At 49.5% G+C, this 17,961-nt stretch overlaps 1 protein-coding gene across 2 annotated transcripts; it reads left to right on the top strand.

Annotated features, from left to right (window-relative positions):
• SOAT2 (sterol O-acyltransferase 2) lies at positions 1 to 17,517 on the top strand. Of its 2 annotated transcripts, none has more exons than XM_060195291.1 (15): positions 1 to 98; positions 535 to 590; positions 2,250 to 2,386; positions 2,661 to 2,720; positions 5,732 to 5,839; positions 8,436 to 8,712; positions 9,601 to 9,670; positions 11,960 to 12,035; positions 12,499 to 12,544; positions 12,738 to 12,867; positions 14,077 to 14,174; positions 14,579 to 14,677; positions 16,261 to 16,396; positions 16,806 to 16,951; positions 17,132 to 17,517. In XM_060195291.1, the coding sequence occupies exons 1-15, from the start codon at positions 20 to 22 to the stop codon at positions 17,180 to 17,182; spliced, it is 1,569 nt and encodes a 522-aa protein (XP_060051274.1). In that variant the 5' UTR covers positions 1 to 19; the 3' UTR covers positions 17,183 to 17,517. The 2 variants fall into 2 exon arrangements, with proteins under 2 accessions (XP_060051274.1, XP_016041534.2); XM_016186048.2 differs by having other exon boundaries at positions 1 to 113.
• Positions 17,518 to 17,961: the final 444 nt, after the last annotated feature.

Below are 17,961 nucleotides of genomic sequence, written 5' to 3'. Positions count from 1 at the left end.
CCCAGTGAAGACTCACAGCATGGAGGCAAAGGCCACCCGACGGCGACTGTGGAAGAGAGAGGGGCAGAGGGGACAGCAGGAGGACCAGCCCTCTGCAGGTCAGCTGGCTTCTGGTGCGCCCAGGGCTCCGGTGGTGTTGTCGGTGGGGGGCTGTGCTGTAGCGAGGGATCCATGCAGTTCTCAGTCAGTTCTTCCCTGCTGCCCTGGGTAGCTGGGAAAGGCAGGCCCAGGCTTGGCATCCTCAGAGCTGCCCTAGTTCATCTTTCCTCTCTGACCCTAGCAAGCTCCCTGCCCCCCTCCCTGGGGAACCCTGTTAGCAGTCTTTTCACCCTGCTAGCCAATGGCCTCCTCACTTTACAAAAATCACTTCCTCTTCTGATAGTAAGTACTGCCAGAGATCCCAGATAGCAGCTGGCTGTGGCTGGGAGTGGGGAGGCTGCTAAGCACACAGGAAGCACTTCCTGGGCAGACAATGTGCCTCACAGCACCGTGACCCCATGCCCTGCCCTGAGTGTGTCCTTTACCCCTTTCTAGGAAACACTGAGACACACAGTGGCCCGGACTTGGTGCAATGGACCCGACACATGGAGGTGAGGGGTATCAGAGGTTAGAGGTCAATGGCGAGCTGAGCAGTGGAGGGGGGGAGAGAGAGAGAGAGAGAAAGGGAAAGGGAAAGGGATGAGGACCTGCTGGGTTACAAAGGCCCAGTCCCCACTTGCAAGGGTACACTTGAGGAGGAGTGGTGAAACAGGTGACTCTTTTTATTTCTTCCATCCTCCCCTCTCATGTTCTCTCTGTCCTATCAAGTAAAATAGAAGGAAGGAATAAATGAAGGAAGAAAGGAAGGAAGGGGAGAAGGGACAAAAGAAGATAGAGGAGTTTGAGGCTAGGGCAGAAAGCATGATTATGCAAAAGCACTGAGGCTCCAAAGCTCCAGGTTTGATCCCCGAGCTGAGCAGTGCTTAGTCTCTTTCTTCCTCTCCTCTCTCCTCTCCTTTCCTCTCCTCTCTTCCCCTTCCCTCTTCTCCCCTTCCCTTCTCACCTCTTCTCTTTCTCATGAATAAGTCAATCATATATATGAGTTTGGGGACCAGGTGATAGTGCAGCTGGCAGAGAGCACTCACCACTATCACAAGGACTCAGGTTCAAGTCTCCAGTTTCTACCTGCAGGGGGGGAAGCTTCTCTGAAGGTGTCTTTCCTTTTCTCTGTCTCACTCCATCTCTCTCATCCTCTAGCAAAAAAACAAAACAAAATAACCCCATGGGGACAATGGAGTTGTGTAGGTATCTAAATCCAGCAATAACCCAGGTGGAAAAAGCAAGCAAGCAAGACACACACACACACACACACACACACACACGCACTCAGGACCAGCAACACAGTTCACTTGGATAGTGCACTGCTTCACCTGGGTTCGAGTCCAGCCCCCACCACAAAAAAAAAAAAAAAAAAAGGAATTTGAAACACCGCTGTTAAGACGGAGTCAAATATCAGTGAGTGAACAGTCATCCTATTAGTAGGTAAAAAGGAGCAGGGTCAGAGCTGACAAGATGCTTGGCATCCAGACCCAGGGACTGGAAGTGTCACTCCCACTGTCATTTCTGCTAGAATGAATGCCTTCCTGGGCAGGGACCATGAAGCTCACCACACAACAGGGAGGCTTCACTCACGAGCGAGCGGTGCAGTAGTGCTGCAGTGTGTCTCTCCTCCGTTTCTCTCCTGCTGTCTCTCATCCTCTACCTGGGAAAAGGAAAGAAAGGAAGAAAGGAGGGAGGGGGAGAAGAGAGGGGGTCAGGTTGTGATGCACCCAGTTAAGCACACATAGTACTAAGCACAAGGACCCACACAAGAACCCAGGTTCAAGCCTCTGCTCCCCACCAGCAGGAGGAATGTTTTACAAGTGGCAAAGCAGGTTTGCAGGTGTCTACCTTTCTCTCTCCTTCTTTATCTTCCCCATCTCTCTCAATTTCTCTCTGTCCTGTCAAATTAAATGGCTGACAGGAGCAATGGATATATAATTCAGGCACCTAGCCTCAGCAATAACTCGGAAGGAAGGAAGGAAGGAAGGAAGGAAGGAAGGAAGGAAGGAAGGGAGGAAGGAAGGAAAGAAAGAAAGAAAGAAGGGAGAACTCATCAGGAGTAGAGGAATCTATCAGGTGTAAAGCCTCAATAAAGACCTGGCAATGAAAACAGAGAGAATGGCAGCCTGGATGAAGGGACAGTGGCCCTGCACTGCTGTGTCCCGTAGGCCATGAAGTCACAGTTGCTGGAGCAGGCCCAGGGACAGCTGATGGAGCTGTTGGACCAGGCTGTCCAGGAGGCTGTGCAGTCCTATCCGACACGGCAGGGCCCTCTGCCCTCCATCCCACCAGACTCCTTGAACAAGTAAGAGTGAGGAGCTGGCGGCCGGGGAGGGCCAGGGAGGACTCCTCCATAGAGAAGAGGCTCAGCTCACCTGCCCTGTGCCAGCATCTGTATGGCCCCAACACCCCCCTTTTCCCTTGGCACCTGTGCCCCGATGACCCTGACACCTCTGCTGAGCCTGGTTCTACTCTGGGCCCAGCCCTGATGCTCCCCACTATTGCCCCCTGGCTTCCAAGTTCCTGCCCTCAGCGCTCTTCCCTTGAGTCCTCACCCAGAAACCGCCATCTCATCCCAGGACCCGGGAGCCGTCCCACAAGAAGCGGAAAGTCTTTGTAACCCGCCAGTCCCTGCTTGAGTAAGTGACGGAGGAGGGTCAGGGCTGGGGCTGGGCTGGGGCTGGGGCTGGTGCTGGGGCTGGGGCTGGGGCTGGGGCTGGGGCTGGGGCTGGGGCTGGGGCTGGGGCTGGGACTGGGTCAGGGGCTGGGGCTTGGGCTTGGGCTCTAGGGCCTCTTGCTTCTCTTCCTCAGCAACAAGGCAATGTGAGGTGAGGACCTAGAGAAGGTTTCTTTCTTCTTCGTTTTTAAAATATTTATTTATTTATTCCATTACGTTGCCATTGTTTTTTTAATAAATATTGTTGTAGTTATTATTGTTGTTGTTACTGATGTCATCGTTGTTGGATAGGACAGAGAGACTGAGAGAGGAGGGGAAGACAGAGAGGGGGAGAGAAAGATAGACGCCTGAAGACCTGCTTCACCGCCTGTGAAGTGATCCCCCTGCAGGTGGGGAGCTGGGGGCTCTAACTGGGATCCTTACACTGGTCCTTGCGCTTTGAGCCACCTGTGCTTAACCTACTCACTATGCTACTGCCCGACTTCCTCTTTCTTCTTTTTAAAAAATTTTTATTACCTTTATTTATTGGGTAAAGACAGCCAGAAATTGAGAGGGAAGGGGAGCGGGGGAGACAGAGAGACACCTACAGCCCTGCTTCACGACCTGTAGGTAGAAAGTGGGGACTTGAACCCCGGTCCTTGAACACCGTACTATGTGCACTTAGCCAAGTGTGCCATTACCTGGCCCCTGGAGAAAGTTTCTTTTTTCTTTTATTTTTTTAAAAAATATTTATTTATTTATTCCATTTTTTTGCCCTTGTTGTTTTATTATAGTTATTATTGTTGTTACTGATGTCATCGTTGTTGGCTAGGACAGAGAGAAATGGAGAGAGAAGGAGAAGATAGAGAGGAGGAGAGAAAGATAGACACCCGCAGACCTGCTTCACTGCTTGTGAAGCAACTCCCCTGCAGGTGGGGAGCCAAGATCTCAAACCGGGGTCCTTACACGGTCCTTGTGCTTTGTGCCACCTGTGCTTAACCCGTTGCGCTACTGTGCGACTCCCCTGGAGAAAGTTTCTAAGACTCAGTCTCCCCATTTCCCCAGGACATGATTGTGGAAAACCAGACTGAGTAGCGCCTGGGTTGAAGAGGTCTTTAGATATAAGTCACAGCCTGGGCTGGGGAGACAGCAAAATGAGTATGCAAAATATCTTTCATGCCGGAGGTTCTGGGGTCCAAGGTTCAATTCCCAGCACCCTCATAAGCCAGAGCTAAACAGTGCTCTGGTCTTTCTCTTTGTAGCTCTATCATTAAAACATAATATATAAGGGGGCCAGGTGGTGGCACACTTGGTTGAGCACACATGTTACAATGCACAAGAACCAGGTTCGAGCCCCCGATTCCCACCTGCAGGGGGAAGCCAGTGAAGCAGTGTTGTAGGTCTCTCTGTGTCTTTCTCCCTCTCTCTTTTTAAATACTTTATTCATTTATTTCTTATTGGTATAGACAGAGAGAAGTTGAGATGGGAGGGGAGATATAGAGGGAGAGAGACAGAGAGACACCTGCAGCCCTGCTCTACCACTTGTGAAGCTTTCCCCCTGCAAGTGGGGAGCAGGGACTTGAACCTTGGTCCTTATGAATTGTAATTTGTGTGCTTAACAGGGTATGCCACCGACTGCCCCCTCTTTCTCCTCTATTTCCCCCTTCCCTCTCAATTTTTGACTGTCTTTATCCAATAAATAAATAAAGGGGCGGGGTAGATAGCATAATGCTTATGCAAAGAGACTCTCATGCCTGAGGCTCCAAAGTCCCAGGTTAATTCCCCTGCACCAGCATAAGCCAGAGCTAAACAGTGCTCTGGTAAAAAAAAAAAATAATTAAAAATAATAAAAATATATGCATACTTTAAATATATATTTATATATATTCTGGAGTTTTTCTTGTTTTTCATTTTTACTCTTTTATTTATTTAAAAGATTTCATTTATTTAATAATGAGAAAGATAGGACAAGAGAGAGAAAGAACCAGACATCATTCTGATACATGTGTTGCCGGGGACTGAACTCAAGATCTCATGTTTAAGAGTCTAATGCTTTATCCACTGTACTACTTCCCAGACCACACCATATTTATTTATTTATGGATGGAGACAGAGAGAAATTGGGGGGAGACAGAGAGGGAGAGAGACAGAGAGATACCTGCAGCCCTGCTTTACTGCTAGTGAAACTTTCCCCTGCAGGTGGGGACCAGGGGCTTGGACCTAGGTCCTTGCACACTGTAATGTGTGTGCTTAACCAGGTGTGCCGCCAACTAGGCCCAATAAAAAAATAAATTAAAAAATCTTTTTATTTACTTATTTTTGCTATTTATTTGTTTATTTGTTTATTTATTTTTGCCCGTCCTTGCACTTTGCGCCATGTGCGCTTAGCCCACTGTGCTACCGCTCAAACCCCCCCCACCACTCATTTGTTTTTTAACCAGAGCACTGATCAGCTCTGGCTTATGGCAATATGGGGGACTGAACACGGGACTTCAGAACCTCAGGCAATAGAGTATCTTTGCATAACCATTGTGCTATCTGCCCCTCCCCTAAATTTTTTTTTTACATTTATTTATTTTCCGTTTTGTTGCCCTTGTTGTTTTTCATTGTTGTTGTGGTTATTATTATTGTTGTTATTGATGTCATTGTTGTTGGATAGGACAGAGAGAAATGGAGAGAGGAGGGGAAGACAGAGAGGGGGAGAGAAAGATAGACACCTGCAGACCTGCTTTACCACCCCTTAAGCTACTCCCCTACAGGTGGGGAGCCCTGGGCTCAAACCGGGATCCTTATGCCAGTCCTTGCACTTTGCGCCACGTGCGCTTAACCCGCTGCCTACCGCCCCGACTTTCCCAAAATACATCTTTTAAAGACCTGGTCTTAGTTGGACACACAACCCAGGTCTTAGACGGACATGCCTGCTCCCACCTGTGTACAGAGGATGGGCCAGCCAACACAACCTTTCCATTTGGGTCCTTGCCCTCATCTCCACAGTGAGCTGATGGAGATACAGCATTTCCGCACCATCTACCACATGTTCATCGCCGGCCTGTGTGTCTTCATCATAAGCACCTTGGTCATCGACTTCATTGATGAAGGCAGGTAAGGCCTTCACACCTTCCCCAGCTGCAGAGGCTCCGACTGACTGCCTGCTCCCCAGTGCTCCCCCGCTATGAGCTAGCGTCCTTTGCTCACCAGGCATTCATCTGCATTGCTTCCTGCTTAACTCAGCTTTGCAGAGGCCCCAGTGGCCCTTGGCCTGTCCTCCCAAGGTCAGCCCCTCTCTTGGGTGATGCTGGGTCTCGTTCCAATACTTCTCAGTGGGAAGCTGGGCCTCAGGCCCAGGTGTCCAAGCATGTGGACATGTGCTCACCCCACACTGCACTGGCAACCACATTCACTAACATGTTACTGTAGTGCAATTCAAGTACCCTTCATCATGCAACTAAGTATCAGCACTGGGTCCTGAGAAGTGAGGGGAAATCCCACCTCTGTCTACTAGGCCTGCATGCTCCTTTGTCTTTAAGATTTCTTAATCAAATAATGAGAAGGGGAGAGAGAGAGAGAGAGAGAGAAAGAGAGAGAGAGAGAGACTGAGAGAGAACACTAGAATATCACTCTGGTACATGCAATGTCAGGGATTGAACTAAGGACCTCATGCTTGACAGTCCAACACTTTACCCACTGTGCCACCTCCTAGGCTGCCATTGATTGATTCTTCTGACTACACTGTGGGATGCCAATGAACAGTTAAATTGTTCCCAGCTTTATTTATGTGTTTGTTGTTGTTGTTGTTTTGCCTCCAGGGTTATTGCTGGGGATTGGTGCCTGCACTATGAATCTGCTGCTCCTAGAGGCTATTTTTTCCCATTTTGTTGCCCCTGTTGTTGCCTTTGTTGTTGTTGTTATTGTTGCCATTGATATTGTTGTTGTTGGATAGGACAGAAAGCAATGGAGAGAGGAGGGGAAGACAGAGGAAGGGAAGAAAGATAGACACCTGCAGACCTGCTTCACCACTTGTGAAGCGACCCCCCCTGTAAGTGGGGAGCCAGGGGCTCAAACCAGGATCCTTAAGCTGGTCCTTGTGCTTTGTGTCATATGCGCTTAACCTGCTACCAACCCCCTATTTATGTACTTTTAAATGTATTTATAAATAAAAAATATTGACACGTGCAGAGGATAAGAGGGTACAATTCCACACAATTCTCACCACCAGAGTTCCATATCCCATCCCCTCCGCTGGAAGCTTTCATGTTCTTTATCCCTCTGGGAGCATGGATCCAGGATCATTATGGGGCACAGAAGGAGGAAGGTCTGGCTTCTGTAATTGCTTCCCTGCTGAACATGGGCATTGGCAGGTTGATTCATATTCCCAGCCTGTTTCTATCTTACCCTAGTGGGGCAGGGCTCTGGAGAAGCGGGGTTCCAAGACACATTGGTGAGCTTGTCTGCCCGGGGAAGTCAAGTTGGCATCATGGTAGCATCTGCAACTTGGTGTCTATTATTCCCAACTTAAAAAAAAAAATTATTTTGACAAGAGCACCACTCAGCTCTGGCTTATGGTGAGACTGAACCCGGAACTGAAGGTGCCTCAGGTGTGCAAGTTCTGTGCTTTAATGGGCTCAGCTCTCACCCTGACTCTTAGTACCAACTTATTATTATTATTATTATTATTGGATAGTGACAGGGAGAAATTGAGAGGGAAGGGAGAATAGGGCGAGAGAGAGAGACATCTGCAGCACTGCTTCAACACTCATGAAGCTTTCCCCTGTAGGTAGGGAGCAGGGCCTTGAACTCAGGTCCTTGCACACAGTAACTTGTGCCCTTAACCAGGTGCACCACTGTCCAGCCCCGTCCTAAATTTTCATCACAGACCATACTCTTTTTTTTTAAATTATCTTTATTTACTTATTGGATAGAAACAGCCAGAAATAAACAGGGAAGGAGTGATAGAGAGGGAGAGAGACAGAGAGACACTGAGATACCTGCAGTCCTCCATCACCACTCGAAAAGCTTTTCCCTTGCAAGTGGGGATGGGAGCTCAAACCCAGGTCCTTGCTGCATTGTGACATGTGCGCTCAACCAGATACACCACCACCTGGTCCCAGCAAACCATACTCTTTACCAAAGCAGCCAATACTTAGCAACTAGCTTTCTTTCTGTCTTTCTTTATTAATAATTTATTGCTGGTTATAGACAGAGAAATTGAGATGGGAGGGGAAGATAGAGACAGTGAGAGACACCTGCAGCCCTGCTTTACCACTCGTGAAGCTTTTCCCCTGCAGGTGGGGACCAGGGGTTTTGAACCTGGGCCATTGTTCACTGTAATGTGAGCCCTTGACCAGATGCACCACCGCCTGGGCCCTAGCAACTAGCTTCCTATTAGCTCGAATCTATAGCTAGATACTATCCAGTGGAACAAAACTCAACTCTAAATATCTCACACCTCAGTGCTCAGGCATAACAAACACTGAGCCCCTCTGAACCAAAAGTCCATTAGAAACAAGCCCGACTGCGCCTCCCTCTGGCAGGTGACTGCTCTGGTTTCTTCCACCTTGCACACCTTCAGAGACAGGGCGCCCTCACCCTTCACAAGACACCTCAGTTTATTTTCCAAGAGCTCTGACTTAGGGGGAAGAGGTCAGGGATGGGCCACACAAGTATCGACTTTGTTCCTCCCCTACCTCACCCCCCCAAGGCCGATACTGGAGTTCGACCTACTGATCTACAGCTTCGGGCAGCTGCCCTTGACGTTGATGACCTGGGTCCCCATGTTCCTGTCCACTCTGCTGGCGCCCTACCAGGCTCTGAGGCTGTGGACGAGAGCCCAGGCCGGGGGGGCCTGGACGCTCAGGGTGGGCCTGGCCTGCGTGCTGCTGGTCGCTCACACATCGGTGCTCGCGGTCCTCCCGATCTACGTGGTGGCGGAGCACCAGCTCCCGCCCGCCTCCAGAGGAATCCTGGTTTTTGAACAGGTGACTAGCGAGTCGGGGGCGGGGCCCACCTGAGGGCGGGCTCTCGGGTCAGCTTGTGGGGCGGGGCTAGTTGCTAGGGGGCGGGGCCCGGTGCTAAGGGCTTGAGCTAATCAGCAGGTTCCAAGGAAATTACAAATGAAACCCCACCTAGCTCTGCAAACAGACTGAAGCCTTTCGTATTGTCTTTACCCCCCTTTCATCGCAGCAGGCCGCAGCCGTCGGGGTAGGCAGTGAGACCCGCCTACAGAAAGGGGAATGATACAATTTTTATTTTTTTATTTTTTATTTTACCAGAGCACTGCTCAGCTCTGGTTTATGGTGGTGCAGGGGATTAAACCTGGGACTTTGGAGCCTCAGGCATGGGAGTCTGCTTGCATAATCATCATGCTATCTACCCCTGCCCACACAAAAATTCTTTTTTAAAAAATATTTATTTATTTATTCCCTTTTGTTGCCTTTGGTTTTTTATTATTGTAGCTATTATTGTTGTTGTTGCCGTCATCGTTGTTGGGTAGGACAGAGAGAAATGGAGAGAGGAGGAGAAGACAGAGAGGGGAAGCGACTCCCCTGCAGGTGGGGAGCGGGTGCTCGAACCGGGATCCTTATGCCGGTCCTGTGCTTAATTTTCTTTTTCTTTCTTTCTTTCTTTCTTTTTTTTTTTTTTACCAGAGCACTATTTAGCTCTGGCTTATGGTGGTGCGGGGGATTGAACCCAAAACTTTGGAGCCTCAGACATGAGAGTCTCTTTGCATAACCATTATGCTATCTACCCTCCTCCATATAGATAGATTCTGCCAGTACACATTTTACCAATAAACCAGAGAGCTGAGAAAAGTTGAGTGATCTGCGCAGACACAGCAACACAGCTTCCCTCCCTCTCCTTCCCAGGTCAGGTTCCTGATGAAAACCTACTCCTTCTTGAGAGAGACTGTTCCTGGGACTCTTGGTTCCAAAGGAGGTGAGGCCCTTGGCCAGCCCTGTTGCAAACACATTCCCTTCACTGACTGGATGAAGCCAGTGGTTCCTCATCAAAGTCCCAACTTCCTAAGGTCATCGGGCCCACTGGGCACAGCTCTGGTCTCTGGGTTCTAGGTCTCAGTCATTAAGCTTCCTCAGGCCCTACCCCCGAGCACTAGCACTTCTTTTGTCCAGTACTTCAGACACTGCTCTATCACCATGTCCAGCCTGGGAAGGCCCAAAATATGAGAATGAGAGGAAGACGGTGGGTAACTGATTTGTGGGTGCCAAATGAAACTCTGGCGGAGCCAGGTGGTGGTGCACCTGGTTAAGTGCTCACATTACAGTGCACAAGGACCCAGGTTCAAGCCCCTGGTCCCTACCTACAGGGTGAAAGTTTCATGAGTGGTAAAGCAGGGCTGTTGGTGTCTCTTTGCCTCTTCCCCTCTCTATATCCCCCGTCCCCTCTCAATGTCTCTCTGTCTCTATCTAATAATTAATTTAATTTAATTTAATTTAATTTAATTAAAAAGACTCTGGCCACCACTGGCTCTGCATCAGAAAATAGGGTGAGGGGGCAGGCAGTTGAGTCCCCACCCCCATCTACAAAGGGGACACTTCAGGAGTGATGAAGCAGGTCTGCTGGTGTCTTTTTTTTTTTCTGATCTTTTTTTGTATTATCTTTATTGGATAGAGACAGCTAGAAATAAAGAGGGGAGGAGGAGATAGAGAGGGAGAGACAGAGAGACACCTGCAGACCTTCTTTACCACTTCCAAAGCTTCACGCCCGCACGTGGGGACTGGGGGCTCGAACCCAGGTCCTTGCGCACTATAGCATGTGCGCTAACAAGGTGTGCCACCACCCAGCCCCAGCTGCCTATCTTTCACTCTCCTTTTCTATCTTGCCCTCTCATCTTAATTTCGCTCTGTCCTATCAAAATTAAAAAGAAGAAGAAGGAAGGAAGGAAGAAAGAAGAGAGAAAGAGAAACAAAAGAAAAAAATGGCCACCAGGAGCCCTGGATTCATGGTGACAGCACTGAGCCTCTGTAGTGACCCTGATGACAAAAACAAACAAAAACCACATGGTGCCGGAATGGAAACAAAAGGGGTGTGAGGCAGCCTGGGGTGTGATGGCATAGTGGAGAGAGCCTTAGGCTTTCAATCCGAGCTCCTGAGTTTGGTCCCCAACATCATATACGCCACAGTGATGTTCTGCTTCCTCCCCTCTCTCTTTTATTTATTTAAGTTTTTAATTTTTATGAGAGCACTGCTCAACTCTGGCATATAATAGTTCTGAGGACTAAAGCTGGGACTTCAGAGCCTCAGGCATGAAAATCTTTTGCAGGGCTTGGGCGGTAGCGCAGTGGGTTAAGCACATATGGTACGAAGTGCAGGGACTGGTATAAGGATCCCGGTTGGAGCCCCCGGCTCCCCACCTGCAGGGGTCGCTTCACAGGTGGTGAAGCAGGTCTGCAGGTGTCTTTCTCTCCCTCTCTGTCTTCCTCTCCTCTCTCTGTTTCTCTCTGTCTTGTCCAACAATGAGGACAACAATAACAACAACAACAAAAAGGGCAACAAGAGGGAAAATTAAACAAAAATTTAAAAAATCTTTTGCAAAACCACCATGCTATCTAGCCCATCCTTATTTATTTATTTATTTATTTGAGGAGTGTTAGGTTGATTCCTACCAGATTTCACCTGACCCTGTAGACAACACCTTGCCATGCCCCACTCCTGTGTCCTATTCACATAGGATTTATTTATTTAATGTTTATTTATTTGCCTCCAGAGTTATTACTGGGGCTCAGTGCAGGCCCTACAAATCCACTGCTCCCTGTAGCCATTTTTTTTTTCTATTTTATTGGGTAGAACAGAAAAATTGAGAGAGGAAAGGGAGATAGAGAGGGAGAGAGATAGACACCTGCAGACTGACCTGCTTCACTGCTTGTGAAGTGTCTCCCCCTGCAGGTGGGGAGCAGGGGCTCAAACGCAGATCCTTGTGTCAGTACTATGTGCACTTAATTGGGTGCACCACCACCCAGAACCCCCATTTAAAATTTATTATTATTTTATATTAATGAGAAAGAGCCTAGAGCACTGCCTAGCTCTGATTTACGGTGGTGCTGGGAATTGAACCTGCGACTGTGGCACCTCAGGCATTAAAGTCTTTTACATAACCATTATGCTATCTCCCCTGCCGCTATTATTCTAACCAGCTCACCACTCTCCCCTGGTCTGGCTCTCACCTCCGGTTCTTTCCCTCCATTGTTGGCTCTCACTTCTCCCCAGGTGAGGCCCCCAGCTTCTCCACCTACCTCTATTTCCTCTTCTGTCCCACGCTCATCTACAGAGAGACCTACCCCAGGTAAGACCCTGAAATCCCTTCCCAAATGTCGAGATTCATCAGAGATCTCACCCTTCTCCTCTTCCTTAGTCCCCTAGCCTCGGGACCCCAGATCGTGGCCATTTCTCAGAAAGTATCCCAATCAAACCATGGAAAACTACCTTTCTCCTGGCCTGCCCCCTGGTGACACATGCGTGTACTTGTTCAGGACTGTTCCTGTTTTCACACTGAAAAGATCCTTACTCCTGCGCAAGCCTTTCATCTAGTCACCTCAGTTGACACCAAGTTAGAAATCCACTTACTACCTCTGTTACAGAAGATGTGACAAGTTCTAGATCCCTCGTCTCCCCAGATAAGCCTCCACCAAGGTCTGAGTTACTGAGGTTGCTGAGGAGAGAGGCCTCCAGCCCCTGAGTCCCAGCCTGGGCAGGAATCAGCCCTGGCTAAAAGGATGAGAAATATGTTCTCCTCATTACTGCTGCAGGACCCCCAGCATCAGGTGGAGTTACGTGGCCAAGAATTTTGCCCAGGTCAGAAGATGAGTGGAGGGCAGGTCTCCCATGACTCACGGTGCCTAGGGCGCATTTCTGGGTGTGGGGTGGGATGGTGGTCCTGAGGAGAAGGGCAGAGGGTGGCTCTGTTGGAGGAAAGAGGGGTGGTGGTCCAGAGTCTAGTTATTCCGGAGCTGGGGGCAGCTGTCAATGTTGTCCCTTCCCCTTCCAGTTCTTGGGCTGTGTATTCTACGGCAGTTTTATCCTGAGCCGCCTTTGTATTCCTGTCTTCTCCAACATGAGCCAGGAGCCCTTCAGCACCAGGGCCCTGGTGCTCTCCATCATGCATGCCACTTTGCCAGGTATGCCCCCTGGAGGCGGGGTGGGAGAAGGCAGGCTTGGGGAAGGATGATCAGGGGCTGCCTCCCTGCCCTCACACTCGGATTCCGTTCACTGGCAAGGTCTACTCCCCACTCTAAGTCAGCCTTCTACTCTGAGTCCCTACCACCCACATCTGTCCTCTCTCATCAACCCTAACATTGTAATCCAGACCCATCATTCCCTACCCTGCTTCAAAAGCTCTAGTGACTTACCTCCCTCTCTCGTTGCTAGCATCTCCAGATAAGACTGGAAACCTGGGCTTGGCATTCAAGGCCCCTTCCCATGCATTCCTTTATTTATTTATTTGTTCCCTTTTGTTGCCTTTGTTGTTTTCTTGTTGTAGTTATTGTTGTTGTTATTGATGTTGTCGTTGGATAGGACAGAGAGAAATGCAGAGAGGAGGGGAAGACAGAGATGAGGAGAGAAAGATAGACACCTGCAGACCTGCTTCACCGCCTGTGAAGCAACTTCCCTGCAGGTGAGGAGCCGGGGGTTCGAACCCGGATCCTTACGCCGGTCCTTGCGCTTTGCTCCACCTGCGCTTAACCTGCTGCACTACCGCCCGACTTCCACTTCCCATGCATTACTAAGTCCATCTTCACAGGCTATGATAAGCTCAACCATGCCCCAAAAGACGTACTTCCGTGCCTCCAGGCCTTTGCTCAAACTGCCCCTCATCCTGAAATGCTCTTTCCCACTTTGCAGCTGTGGAATCCAGTTCCTTCCTGGAGGCTTATTATGGCTGAACAGCCCCTCCTCCAAGAAGCCTTCCCTGCTTAGCCAACAATCACCATGAAGCACCACTTGTTCTCTACTTCCAAGCATAGTGATGGCCTCCAAGCTTACCACCTCATACATCTGATCTTGAGGTGTGACTGGACATCTCTGTCTCTGTCTCCAGCTCTCTCTACAACCACTCTGTGAACTTCCAATGGCCAGAGACCTAGAGATTCACTTCTTTGTCCCCAACATCTGGCATAAAGTTCACAAATAATGGAGCTTAGCTAAAAAACAGAACAAAACAGAGGCCATTACAGTCAGTGGAAATTTTGATGACTTAACCAGTGCATGAACTAGTCAATGAACAAGAATCAAGACCCCCTGTTGCTGAGCAGAGGGTTCTCAGGACCTGTGGGGATGGTTTCCAGGAAGGCCCATGTGACCTGAAGCTTCTGGTCCCCATTTTCCAGGCATCCTCATGCTGTTGTTCATCTTCTTTGCGTTCCTCCACTGCTGGCACAACGCCTTCGCAGAGATGCTGCGCTTTGGAGACAGGATGTTCTACCGGGTGGGGCCTGACCCTGAACCACTGCGGGGCAGGAAGGACTCCTGGGAGGATGCTGGCTCAGCTAAGGGTCATCTTGCCCGGGCTGTGGCTCTCCCGTGGTGGGTCAGGAGCTCCCCTGGTTGTGCTTACTGGCCCCTCCCAGCTCCCAACCAACAGTCCAGACGAGCTGCTCTAGTGTGGCATTTGGGGACCTTGTCCCCCGAGAGAATGGAGTGGGAGGAAGAGAACCCCGGTCCCGGAGGAAGGCCCAGCTGTCTTGAACGCAGCCTCAGAAGCTGTCTAAAGTTTGTCCATTGTTGTCTCTGTTCTGCCAGGGCGTGGCCCTGGGATACTGTGCTGGGTCTGGGGGTGGGAAACCGAGGCTAGGGAAGAGTCAGGGCCCTGATGCTCACCCCCTTCTCCAGGACTGGTGGAACTCTGCTTCCTTCTCCAACTACTACCGCACCTGGAACGTGGTGGTACATGATTGGTTGTACAGCTACGTCTATCAGGATGCAATGCAGGTAGGTCCTGGCTGTGCGGAATCCTCTGGGGCCTCTCTGGGAACCCTCTGCTGCATCCATCTGTTCCAGACCTCAGGGCCCCTTCTAGATCCTTATGACCTAAGGTCTCCCCTCCTGACCCCTTATTCCACCCTGCATGGGACACAACTCCCCCTCTTTAACCCTCTAAGTAACACGAACAGAGCACTTTTCCGTCCCCAAGAGGTTTCACATACACTTCATCTGTGCAGGAACCCTGAGAAGTATGATTGTACACTTTTATTTAATTATTTTTTTAAATTTACTTTTTTTCCTTCTTTTTTTTTTTTTACCAGAGCACGGCTCAGCTCTGGCTTATGGTGGTGCAGGGGACTTTGGAGTCTCAGGCATAAGAGTTTGTTTGCATAACCATTATGCTATTTACCCTCTGCCCTGATTGTATCCCCTTTAAAAAACTGAATCTGGGGCCAGGGTGGTGGCGTATCCGGTTGAGTACTCGCATTATATTTTATTAATTTTTTCCAGAGTACTGCTCAGCTTTGCTTATGGTGGTGCTAGGTGGGGATTTAACATGAGGTCTTAGAACTGCAGGTGTGGGGGCCTTGGCGGTGGTGCACCGGGTTAAGCACTCATAGTATGAGGCACAAGGATCCTGGTTCTAGCCCCCAGCTCCCTACCTGTTGGAGGTTAGATTCATGAGTGGTGAAGCAGGTCTGCAGGTGTCTATTTTTCTCTCCCTCTCTCTATCTTTCCCTCCTTTCTCAATTTCTGTCTGTCGTATCCAATAAAAAAAAAAAGGGAAAAAATGACCTGCCAGAGCAGTGGATTCGTAGTGCCAGCACTGAGCTCCAGCGATAACCTTAGAGGCAAAAAAAAAAAAAATGTCAGGTGTGAAAGTCCTTTGTATATTTACTGTCGAATATAAAACATTAATCCCCCAATAAAGACATTTAAAAAAGAAAGACCTTTGTATAACCATTATGATATCTCCCCAGCCATTAATAAATAATAATATATACTAAAATCAAGATTCCATCTGACAGCAAGCAAAATAGCTCACTTAGTGTCCACGCACTCACATGAGTGCCGGTTGAAGGTTCAAGGTTGGCTGGAGGGCACTGGAGGAGGAAGCCATGGTGTCTGTCTGTCTCTCTGCAAAAGCCAACTGCAGTGGTGAAAGAGAGAGAGAGGAGAGGGAGAGAGAGAATTGTATCTAAGACCCAATAGGCTAGTAAAATGCTCTTCAATAAAATTGACAGCAGTCCTTCTGACCCCAAACCATATAATGCGTTCCCTGTCCCACACACCCTCCTTAGGGAGGGAGCTTTTTGTGTCTCTGTGGAGAGGTCTCCGGGAAATTCAATCCTATGGTCTGGGATGTGGTGCAGTGGATAAAGCATTGGACTCTCAAACATGAATTCAATTCCAGAGAGCACATGTAGCAGAACGATGTCTGGTTCTTCCTCTCTTTCCACCTATCTTTCTTATGAATAAATACGTAAAATTTTAAAGAAAAGAAAAGAAAAAAGGAGAGGAAAAGAAAAGAAAGGAAAGAAAAGAAAAGAAAAGAAACTCACTCCCTGCTCCTGGTCCTGCCCCACCAGCTTCTAGAGGGCCGGGCCCGAGGGCCAGCCATGCTGGCTGTGTTCCTGATCTCCTCCGTGGTGCATGAGTACATCTTCTGCTTCATGCTGGGCTTCTTCTACCCTGTCATGTTGGTCCTCTTCCTGGGCGTTGGAGGTGAGCATGGCCTGTGTCCACAGAAAGGGCGCTGTCCAGAGCAACCAGACCCGGAGGCCTGCTCTGGTTCGGATGAAGGGGGCGTATACTCCAGGCTATGGGATGTGAATGAGGGTTGGGAGGGAGCAAGGAGGGATGGAAGCAAAGGTTTCTGTCTGGAAGGAGGTGTCTGAGAAGAGCCCTGGAGAGAGACAAAGGAGAGACAATGGGTGTGAGGCTGGGAGGCTCAGTGTGAGATCCAAGACACCTCAGTGTCTTGGAAGGGAATTCTGAGACTCCTGTGGACTTCTAGAGCTGGGCTCACTCCCGTCCCCAAGGAAGTCTTCTAAGGCCATCTCTTCTCAGGCCTGGGGATGGGAGGGCAGCAAGCAAGGCAAGGCACAGGTGACAGTCTTTCTTCCTGCTTCAGGGCTGCTGAACTTCATGATGAATGACCGCTACACGGGCCCGGCAGGGAACGTGCTGATGTGGACCCTGCTCTTCCTGGGCCAGGGCATCCAGGTCAGCCTGTACAGTCAGGAGTGGTATGCCCGACATCACTGTCCCCTGCCCCAGGTAAGGAGCCACGGCTGTCCTGAGCTCCCCACCAGGGACACCCCGCCCTTTCTCAGCGGACAGCTGCTTTCACAGCCATGCACAGTGGGGTCCAGGGTCTGGTTTGGGGGTAATGGGCTTTCAGGTCTGGGTGCAGCGTGGGCATAGGAGGAGGGCCTCATTCACCCTTTTCTGACACAGACAACCTTCTGGGGACTGGTGACACCTCAATCTTGGTCCTGCCACACCTAGTGCTCAGGACATCCTCACTGCTGGGATGACACCACTAAGGTCTTCTCTGCCTGTGAGGCCTGGGCTGGTGTTCCTCCGTCTGCTCCCAGGCTGAGTTCAGAGCCACGCTCCACTCCACAGCTAACTCTTGAACTGACAGCTGGGAGGCGGTGGGCAGCCTAGCTCAGACTCAGCGAGGTGGTGGCACCCCAGAGCTCCTGTCCCTGTGGGTCGGGCACAGGGCCCCTTGCTGAAGGACCTTAGCAGAATCCTCAGCTGCCACTGGAAGCATCAAGGTCTGAGAAGGGCATGATTCATTGTACTTCTCCCAACAATAAACTGTGAACTTTTATTCACCCATGTGTTTATTCACTCACTCACTCACTCACTCACTCACTCACTCATTTGTTGGATGTTCACTCTGGCCAGCACAGCTGGAGCAGAGACAAAACTTTGTGGCAGGAAGAGTTGCATTTTCACTTTAGCTTTCTTCCACCAGTAAGTGGGTTAGACGAGCATTTTTTCTTTTTCTATTTCATTGCTGGGACTTCACTGCTCAAAGCCAACTTAAATTTTCTTTTTAATATTTATGTATGTATTTATTTATTTTCCCTTTTCTTGCCCTTGTTGTTTTTCATTGTTGTTGTAGTTATTATTGTAGTTGTTATTGTTGTCATCGTTGTTGGATAGGACAGAGAGAAATGGAGAGAGGAGGGGAAGACAGAAAGGGGAAGAGAAAGATAGATACCTGCAGACCTGCTTCACCACTTGTAAAATGACTCCCCTGCAGGTGGGGAGCC

This window comes from Erinaceus europaeus, chromosome 7, assembly GCF_950295315.1.
Source record: "Erinaceus europaeus chromosome 7, mEriEur2.1, whole genome shotgun sequence".
In the NCBI taxonomy this organism is placed as follows: domain Eukaryota; kingdom Metazoa; phylum Chordata; class Mammalia; order Eulipotyphla; family Erinaceidae; genus Erinaceus; species Erinaceus europaeus.
The sequence above is the reverse complement of the archived record's forward strand: the minus strand, read 5'-3'. Positions and strand labels throughout refer to the sequence as shown.

What these genes read in the sequence shown, in the direction of transcription:
- SOAT2 (XM_016186048.2), top strand. Translation starts at nt 20, where the DNA reads ATGGAGGCAAAGGCCACCCGACGGCGACTGTGGAAGAGAGAGGGGCAG. An exon ending in GACTCTTGGTTCCAAAGGAG is followed by an intron (nt 9,671 to 11,959) that starts GTGAGGCCCTTG and finishes ACTTCTCCCCAG; the next exon opens with GTGAGGCCCCCAGCTTCTCC. An exon ending in CCTCTTCCTGGGCGTTGGAG is followed by an intron (nt 16,397 to 16,805) that starts GTGAGCATGGCC and finishes TTCCTGCTTCAG; the next exon opens with GGCTGCTGAACTTCATGATG.